The sequence below is a fragment of the Limulus polyphemus genome, unplaced genomic scaffold (genome assembly GCF_000517525.1).
Source record: "Limulus polyphemus unplaced genomic scaffold, Limulus_polyphemus-2.1.2 Scaffold943, whole genome shotgun sequence".
Classification (NCBI taxonomy): Eukaryota; Metazoa; Arthropoda; class Merostomata; order Xiphosura; family Limulidae; genus Limulus; species Limulus polyphemus.
The window spans coordinates 365,140-375,675 of NW_013666553.1; the positions used below are offsets into that span (position 1 = coordinate 365,140).

Sequence of the window (10,536 nt, forward strand, 5' to 3'; positions counted from 1 at the left end):
GACCAGTTTGTATATTTTTTCCCTGAAATTGATCTTAAAATTCTCCGTAGCCTTGACTCTTTCCCATCTTTCCTTTAATATCGTTGTTCTTCTCACATAGCCGAGAAACTTGAACTGAACAATGATTGTGCCCTTAGGGGTTGCAATGGTGAAGCCAACTTTTGGCGGGTCAGCCAAAATATTGCCGTGGGTCACTTAGTGACCCGCGGGTCATAGGTTACCGACCACTGGTCTAGATTGATGGTATTTTTAGCTTTTTATGAGCCATGGCCTTTCTGGGTCTATTTGACTTACATCAACCACAATCAACCAAGAAAAAAGTTAGTGATTAGTATCAAGTAACTAATTATAACTGTTCAATCAATTTCTCCTAAATCACAATATCAATAAATCAAGAGGCATTCTTAAGCCACACATAAATAAACACACAATATCAGTAAGTGAAAATGCATTTCTAAACTTTATATACAGACAATATGAATAAGCCCAAAGGCATTTCAAAACTGTATATATAGACAATATCAAAAAGACAAAAGGTATTCCAAAACCATATATATAGACAATATCTACAAGTCAAAAGATATTTCAAAACCAGATATATAGACAATATCTACAAGTCAAAAGACATTCCAAAACCAGATATATTAACAATATGAATAAACAAAGGCATTTCTAAATTATATATATAGACAATATCCAAAACCTTGCATAGGGTGTACTTGTTCAACAATGTAAAATACAATTTTAGAATGATTTGTACTAAATACAAAAATCAGTCTTACATTTCAGTTTCTCTTCCCGACTATTTAATTTATTATCTTCTTCATTCTCCTTGGTTCTTTGGAACTTCGAGAGTACTCTTATAAACTGCCGTAAATTAATCATGTCATCCAAAGCCTCACTGAAGAAGGCTTGCACTATACGATCTCCTAATGGATTTATAGACAATTCTGGGATCTGCATAAAATCTTCTCGTCTAAAATAAAATGTAGCAGTAAACATTTGGGGGCATTATAAATAAAGATAAAAGTAAAACATTAAACAACCCTATAACTGTAAAAAAATAATTCTCTCTCTCTCTCTATTAGTAAGTTTCATATTATTTCATTGTAAACTTCAACTGTAAAGTACAGCATTAATTTTAAAGAATAGAGAGGTTGAATAATACACATACTTATCCAGTATGCAGTTTTTCCTTAGTGTTGGAAAGACTTTAAACCTCACTAAAATGTGTTATTTTATTCTTTCATTTCCCTGTTACATTATTTAAACATTTAACAGACAAATTCATGCTAAATCATTCCATTCCAATTTTTTCATTTCTCTGTCTTACCATTTAAACATTTAATAAACAACTTCATATGTTTAAGAAATCAACTACACTGAAATGATGCATATCATCAACAAGGCTAATTCTGATACACTCATTTTATCAATCAGTAACATTGCAACCATGTAGTTCAGATTGAGCTAAGATACTTTTTCAAAGATAACAATTTTGATTATTTTTCGTTGACTTAGAAATATTATAAGGATTACATGTTTTTGACTTAGAATCAACTGCAATCTAATTAAAATCTTATATTAATTAATGTTTTGTGTTTATGAAATTGCTTGTATATAATTTTCTCTCACAGTTTTGGAAATAGCAGTGATCACACTTGGCAGGTGAACTCAGAATGGCCTACCAGATGTCCTTATCTATATGATGTAGCCACTTTACCTTTCTTTATTTGGTGTACAAACATATATGAAATTGTCTTCATACCCCACTCACAAGCTAGAATTACCAAACTTGGCACACATCAACAAGTACCACAAGTAAGTACAAAAGATTTTAATTTGCTCACATCTTAAAGAAGCTGCCAAAATAATTTTTATAACTATTTTTTTCAAAGGCAAATATAACTACAGTTTAAACAAATGCATGTGACATGAGAATGGCATACTCTGACATCAAGTCAAAAGATTAAAGCTTATAAGTCATATAATACAATCCTTACTGTTAATAAAGATCAGCTAAAAATACATTCCCCTGTCATTATCCCATATTTCAAATAACAATACCTGTTTGATGTCTTCAACTGATAGGTTCTAATATGGTTCAATGATGTACAACATAAAATTTTATCATGTACATAAACTAGTGTGTAAAACCATATTGGGAAATTCCAGTAAAGTATCTTATAACAGGTAAAATGGTCTGTCAAAATATTATTCAAAAATCTTACACAATTGTTATATGCAAGTATTTGAAAGTATTTCATCATACAGTTATATATCTCAATTTGTAGTGTAATGTAGCACCTAGCACTGAGAAAAGAAGTTAAATATACCATTCAGTTTTTGTCAGCTGTATAATAATTTAAGGTATTTCTGTACTTGTTTAGTACACTAACATTTTCAAAATAATCACATATATTGAAAATGTTAAATCATCAACTGAATGTTATAAGATGTTTTGTACACATATTTCAGTTACCAAAACTGGTAGTTGCCAGGTCTTACTAACAATTTGGCAGTTTGAGTGATGGCCTTGACCATAAAACACCCATTCTTCCAGCAATGTTTTGCTTTAATTCAATCATCAAATTAAAAGATGTGCCAAAGAACTATATCAATTATGGAAATATAACATACTATTAGCAATTATATTACTTTCTGTTACCTGCATATTTGCTTTTAAATAATGTATTTAAACCATTAAGTGATCGGAAAAATTATTTATATAATTTATTCTCACAATGTAGTAACTTATAAAATACTTTAATAAAAATATAGCAAATAGTAAAACTAAACAATTTTGCTCTCATTTAACCACAGTAAATGATTTACCTTAAGTTTCCAGTTTTTCCTTTATCCAGAATGGTGAAACGGCTATGAAGTCGAGTAATCTGACTCTTTGTTACTGGTGAAAAAAACAAATCTGGGAATTTTATGTCAATATTCACATGGTCTGTTCTTCATAACATATACTGAACTTTATCTTCCAATATACTATAAAAACATAAAATTATTAGCTGGTACAATGGGATTAACAAATATTATTCACAATGATGCTGTCCTGCTCCATACAAGGCACATAAAGATCAAGCTCTTAGTCTATTCACTAAATTTGGATATAACATGTTATGAAGTTGCAAGCTTTTAGATATTATTGAAAACAAGATAAAATATACTGATTCAAAATTATTACAGAAATCTTGTTTCTAACATTGAAATCACTATACATTCCCTGCATTTAAAACTTTATATAATGAATGTACTTTATGACTACCTTATAAACAATATAAGGTACACAAAACTGAATGAAACAGCTTTAATAAAAAACTTACAAAAAACAATTCACAAATAAATATAATTTTTAGTTCTTGAAATTAAATAAGGAGAAAAGGGATAAATTATACTGGAGAATATAAATGACAAAGCAAATGGCACAGTAAAGAGTGCTAGTGTACATAGGGGCTAATGATGGGCAGATTCGAAGAGCTGATTGTTAAGTACAAAGCATTCAAAGAATAGGGCCATAATAACTTAATTCTGTTAGGAATACTGCCAAGACTTAAATGTGGGGATGAAATTATAAGTAGGCTGCTAGGGCCAAATACTAGGCTTTGGTTAGTATGTAAGGTAGAGCAGATTGGCTAGATGGATTTATGAGATCAATTCAACAATAAAGCACCTGGGCCAAATAATATTTTCCAAGCAGTTTTGAAACAGGTTAAGGATAGAATATGTGAGCCATTTGCTATTATTTTTTCTAAGTCTTCAAATGGTGGGCAGGTACCAGGGCTGGAAGTTGGCTAATGTTACTCCCCTTTTCAAGGCAGGTGATAAAACTTGTCCCAGTAGTTACAGATCTATTAGTCTTACATCAGTTGTGGGAAAGATTTGGAAAGTCTGAAAAAAGATGCTTTGCAAAGTCTTTTAACAAAGTTTATAATTTTGTTGGATAGTCAGCATGGTTTCACTAGGGAAAAATCTTGCCTTACAAGGGTATGGATGTGGTGTATCTGGATTTTTGAAAGCATTTGACAAGGTGCCACATAAAAGGTTTGTTTAAAATGTTATATCTGTAGGCATAGGGGAGAGGTTGCCTCATTGGATGAAAAACTGACTAGATGAAAGAAAGGAGAGGGTTGTTATAAATGGAGTTCAGTCATACTGGTTTAATGTCACTGGTGGAGTTCTATCAGGCTTAGTGTTAAGACCTTTTCTCTTTTTGACTTACCTGATAGATTTATATAGATGAAGGAAGGATAAATAGATTGGTTGATGATATTAATGTTTTGGGTGTTTCTGGCTGTAAGGAGGATGCTATTGCCTAACAAAAGGATTTGAAATATTTGTTGAGTTGCTGGGAGAATAAATGGCAGATGGCTTTTAATTATAATAAATGCAATAAAATGCATGTGTGATATCAAAATCTGAATTATGAGTATAATTTTGATGGGAATGACCTTAATAATGTTATGGAAGAAAAACATGTTGGTGTTCTGATTTATCAATGTCTTAACACATCCAAGCAATGTGTTATTTATTGCTAGTTGCAGGGCAAATAGAATTTTAAGTTGTGAAATATTGAATACAAGTCCAAAGAGGCTGCAATGTCATTGAATAGGTCAATGGTTAGGCCACATTTGGAATATTATGTTCAATCGTGGGCTTCTTACCTCCAAAAGGATATTGAACTATTGGAAAGGGTTCAGAGGAGTGCTACTAGAATCATACCTGAGATGGAATGTTATCATATGAGGCAAGGTTATGATACCTGAAACTGTTTTCTATCAAAAAAGAGAAGAGTTAGAGAGGGACTGATTTGTGTCTAAGATTGTAAAGGGAATTAACAGTTTTGATGCATCATCTTTTTTTTCTTTTTGCACTTAATAGTAAGAATCGTAAGTCTTGGAGACACAAATGTAAATTTTGGCAGAGTACAGCTATCTTCAGCTAAGACAACTTTATTTTTCTAACAGGGTGGTTGGCCTCTGGAATGGGTTACCTTCAGATGTGGTGGCTGCAGTTAAGTTAAGGGAGTTTAAGGAAAAGCTCGATAAATATTTGAATGATGAGAGCTGTCTTTGAAGTGTTTTTTTTTTTTCAGGGTTTGATTTAATTTAATAGATAGGGCAGCCTAGATGGACCAAAAGGGCCCCTTCTTGTCCTTTAATGTTATTTTAAATTGCACATTTTTTAAAAATCAGATCTTATATATTTATATAGAACATTGCATACAATGTATACATACCTTTAGTTGGTTTTATACCAACAAATAATTAAACTATTCTTCAAGATATTCACGTTTGTGACGGATTTACTATTATATATTTATTTTAATATCGATATTTGTTTAAAGCTACATTTATATTTAGAAATGTGCATAACTTGTACAGTTAAATCTGTATTGCAAAATTCCCACCTATTCTCTAAAGTTGTAGAAGATTCTTGACTCTAAGAATCAACAATATGTGTGTGTACGTAAATACTAGTGTAGTGTCAGTATTGTTGCATAAGCACAAATTTCGAGAAACTCTCCACACCCCTATAAATATAATCAGCGAGATGCGCCAAAAAACAGTATCTATTATTGGTTTGCTATAGTTGGTATACTGTAAACTTCGGAAGCTATAACCGTGATTGTTATAAAGATTATTAATAGGGAAAGTTCAGATATCTGACCAAGAACATTTAAAAATTTCAAATATTACAAACCATTTAACTTTATTGGATTCACATCAGACATTAGTACTTTTACGAAAACATTACCAAACTTCATTGGTGGAAAAAAATCGGTGTGTGATCAGTGCAGACCACTCAGCTAGTTAGCTCCCTATTAAGTGAATTGTACCTACATCAACTCGACATTAACTCATTCATCATGAGCCCTTCGTGAATTGTCGGGAGATTACTAGATTGGGGGTAGGCTGGTATATATAAGATGGTCACAACGTGACGGGACAATGTGTAAGTAGTGAGTAATTGAACTGCAGTCAGAGAGTGTGTAATTGAACTCGATCACGTGAGGCGTTCGTTGAGAATTATAGCGCGACTGTTGAAATTAAGTGTATCGGTAAAGTTGTATTCGGAAAGAATAAACCAGTTTTATTTAAGAAAGGACTTGTGTCGCTAAAGTTTCGTCGTAACGAAGTTACAGAAAATTAACTAACGAACGGAGGCGTAACACCTTGATAAGACATCAAGCAAGTTCCAGACCAGAAGGAAGATTCGATATTGTTTGTAAGTTTGTAAAACTTTTGTATATAAATCATTGTTTGTAATAACTATTTGTCATAACCATTATTGTAAGTTGTATTATTGTTTGTATATTAAAATATATTTGTATTAAAAAAAGAAAACTTAGTGTATCAATCTTGTTGGCAAATATCATAAACTGGATATATATATATATATATATATTGGCATTTATTTAACTACTGAATCTAAATTACAATTTAACTCAGATTTAGGCTATTTGAAACTGTAATACGTAACATAAGAAATTGGGGCTCGTCTGAGATCTGAATCAGAGACAAAATTCAATCTAAATTCAAATTTATATCATAATTCAATTTATATTTATCAGTGCTAACAAGATTTGATCATGTCTGATTATCAAGATTTTCTTGTATCACCCTCCCTAGAACAACTAGAAAAATGTAACAAAAATCAATTGCTCGAAATTGCCAAAGTTCTATAGCTAGAAGTTAAAAGATCAATGAGAAAAAATTAACTAAAAAAACATATTATCAAAATACTAGTCGATGATGATTTGTTGCCTGAGGAAGCATTGGGGGAATACTCTAGTGTCCCCACTATCCAATCAGGGTTGAGTGATAAACATAAGTTAGAGATCCAGCTAAAACTCAAACAAATAGAACTTCAACAAGCTTGTAGCAAAGCTGAAAGAGAAAATAAACACCTTGAGGCCAAACAAGCTCGTATGGAAGCTGAAAGAGAAGATAAACATCTCACGGTCGAAAAAGCTCACATTTAAGCTGAAAAAAAATTAGGCTGAAAGAAATGGAAATTAAACTCAACTCTGATTGACCAAGGCAAAATGACAACTTTCAACTTAATCGATATATTAAAGTACGACCATTTAATGAAAATGAAGCTACTAAATAGTTGCCCAAATCATGGAATGGCCCACCAAAAAATGGTCATTATTATTACAAAGTATTTTAACTGGTAAAGCACAAAAAGCTTATGCTGCTCATTCTCTAGAAGATTGTATGAATTATGATAAAGTTAAAGCAGCTATTCTCAAAGCATACAAGTTATTACTGGTCCAGTTAGGTCGGGACCAGTTGTGGTTGGAGTAAGACCTACTCTGCCAATTAAGAATGTATCATTATTGTTGGGAAACAATTTGGCTGTGGGATAAGTTGTTGCTGAACCCAAAATGGTTAGTGAGCCAATCATTATTTCATCTAAGGATGATGTTGTCACTGAAGAGAATCCTGATGTGTTTCCCTCGTGTGCTGTGACTCGAGCTCAGGCTAAGAAATTAAGCAAAAAACAAATGATAGACATGGATTCAGAGGACGATATTATAGATTTGTCTCAAATAATTTTTAGATCTGACAGGGATCTTGTGGATGATTGTCCTGCTGACGATACCTCGGTGAGTGACAATTATGGGTGTGAGGGATCTAGTTCACCTAGTGAAGTTCTGTTTGCTAAAAGTAAACTGATTGCTGAGCAAGAAAAGGATCCACAGATCTCTTCACTCTTTAAATATTCACTCCCAAAATATGAACTGGAGAAAGTTCTAAATTGTTATTTTTTCAAAAATGGTGTGCTTATGAGGATATGGAGACCACTAGATGGAACAGGAACTGGTTTTAGCATTTTCCTGAAACCGTTTACTTGGTTTCTGTTCTATCATCATGGTTACCACTATATTGGAATACTACTGATTGTGCTTTCTGATGAAAGTTTTCAATCAAAAGGTCTCAGATGGTATTTCTATAAGTGAAATCAATATATTTCCTGATGAAATGTTTTTAATGTGCTTCCTAATTAAAAAAATATATACTCTTTACTACGTCCAGTCAGATTTTAGTTACGCTTTTATTTTTTTGAGATTGTATTTATTTGCTAGTATTACAACTACAGTTTGTCATTTATTTCTAATAGTAGAATACAGAGAATCTGCGGGTCACTGACATATTGGAACATGCAGCACACAATCTGGATCTTTTTCATCCAACAAAATTATGCTTTTACAAAACCTTTTTATACCATTTCATCATACTCACAAATACAAAGTACAGAGTCCACTGCAAGTGGTTAGTCCAAAATCTAGCCTTAACAATACACTTACATTTCTGCTCTGCGCTTTCTTTGAATGGCTCTATACAGTTTAAATTTTAGCTGTGTTTGTCAAAAGACAAAAATGTCTGGTTCATTTGAAAAACTTACAGATTCAGTACCTACTGTAAGAGATCAGGGGATTGCTAATTTATAAAGAATACCTTGTTCTTCATCTCCCACACCTCTTTGAACCTTAATTTTCTGTCTTCCCTGTTCCACTATATATTTTTATCTGTGACGCAAATTTTAAACATGTTAAACTTAACAATTGGTATTGTTGCGTATCTGGTCGTTTGTTAATTTCTGGTAAAATTCTTGCCGAGGAACATCAGTGATACAAGTCCTTTCTTGATTAAACCAGTTTATTCTTCCTCCATACAAACTTTGTAATTTTCAATCAGTACTTTAAACTTCACTTCTTTTATAACACATGCTATAAATCACAGTGATTCACACAGATTACTTAAGGTGCATACTGTTCGCTTGACCCAATTATCTTTATCTTCAATCTATCTGCATATCTCTCTCTTCAATTGCACTGGTTTTTCTCGCCAGGCTTATATACTAAAAAAAAAAAGGTGCCTCGAACAAACTAGAGTTGCTAGGAAAATTTATGATCCTTCAAGAAACTCCAGTGCACATGCTACCAGTGCGTGACTTCCGCTGTCGTAAGAGTATTTTTAAATTACACCCTCTGTTTGTTGCAATTTCCACAAACATTGGAAGTCTTTATTGTTCAACAGTATCTCTACAGGTAGTTTTATAATGCTGACTTTGCATCTAATATATCTTATTGGTCAAATTAATATATTATTACTGTAATATTTTTCTATCTACCTGTACACAGACACACACACATATCTAATGCTGAGTTTTCCATTTGTCAGCCTGGTATGGTCAGGTGGTTAGGGCGCTAGACTCTCAATCTGAGAGTTACTGGTTCAAATCCCTGTCCCACCAAACATGTTTGCCCTTTTAGCCATGGGGGCATTATAATGTGATGGTCAATCCCACTATTTGTTGGTAAAAGAGTAGCCCAAGAGTTGTTGGTGGGTGGTAATGACTAGCTGCTTTCCCTTTAGTCTTACACTACTAAATTAGGGACAGCTAGTGCAGATAGTCCTCGTGTAGCCTTGTGCGAAATTCAAAAACAAACAAACAAACAATTCATCACATTTCTATAAGTTCGATATATTTTAGGTAAAGGGGTATTTTTCTGTTTGTAGCCCTCGTGTAGCTTTACACGAAATTCAAACCAAACCTGTCTGGTGTCTTTATGCTACAACTTGTTTTCAAGAGCTGGCCTAAACCAATTTCAATGAAATTGAGGTGAGCTCCACAAATATCAAGTTTAAATGTATAATGAATAGGATAAATAGTTCTATTTTAGCTAACATTTAAAGAAATGAAAGTGATATTACTGTCAGGCATAGCAAAAGTACCAGTCAGACAAAAAACAAAATTATTTCATTTTTAAGAAAAAAAATTACAAAAGAATCACAAATACACACACACAAGTAAAAACAAACTTAGTCACATAGATGCAAATAACAAGAAAGAAAGTATATCACTTATAATTGATACTTTTACGGCATGTGTAAAAACTAATAGTTCGTCCAAATTAACAAAATATTTAACTTTGCCATTCCTTCATTTTTTCCTTTGGCTTCTTTTAATTTTACACTGAATACTATTCTTTGATGGATAAATATTTATATCTCCTAACTCAATAGATGACTCTGCAAGTGTTTTGAATAAAAACTTAAGGTTTTTTAAAGTTTAAAATACTCAATAAAACTTTTTATAAAAAATATTGAAATTTGGATGAAACCTACCTTTCTTACTAGGTTCGCATTGATAATCTACATTTATCAATTGAACTATATTTCTAGGTTAGAGGTGCTCTTATGTGTTATTAATTTTATGCACACACAAACTTGTATTCACTTGTAGAAATGATTATAATTGTGGTCACTAGATGGCAGAACAAAATCTGAGGATAACATTCAGTAACAACTAAATGTTGTACTGTCGATATGCTTCTTTGTGTCGTGTTAATCACAAAACTACACAATGGACTATCTGTACTGTGCTCCCTTGAGGGTATCGAAACCCAGTTTTTGAGTTATAAACCCTCATACTTGCCGCCAGCGACGTTCCGGTACGCTTCTGCACCACTACATCCCTCTGTTGCGTCAACGAGTCACATGACTACAGTGA

At 32.5% G+C, this 10,536-nt stretch overlaps 1 protein-coding gene across 1 annotated transcript in view; it reads right to left on the minus strand.

Annotated features, from left to right (window-relative positions):
• Window positions 1-9,211, minus strand: part of LOC106461359 (calcineurin B homologous protein 1-like) — a 21,024-nt gene extending 11,813 nt beyond the window's left edge. Inside the window, exons 1-3 of the mRNA XM_022388298.1 lie at window positions 9,154-9,211; window positions 2,836-2,926; window positions 783-976 (exon numbers count right to left, since the gene is read on the minus strand). Of these exons, the coding sequence (XP_022244006.1) occupies window positions 783-976; window positions 2,836-2,926; window positions 9,154-9,196 (328 nt within the window). The 5' untranslated portion in view covers window positions 9,197-9,211. The remainder of the gene's footprint in view (window positions 1-782; window positions 977-2,835; window positions 2,927-9,153) is intronic.
• Between the last annotated feature and the right edge of the window lie 1,325 nt (window positions 9,212-10,536).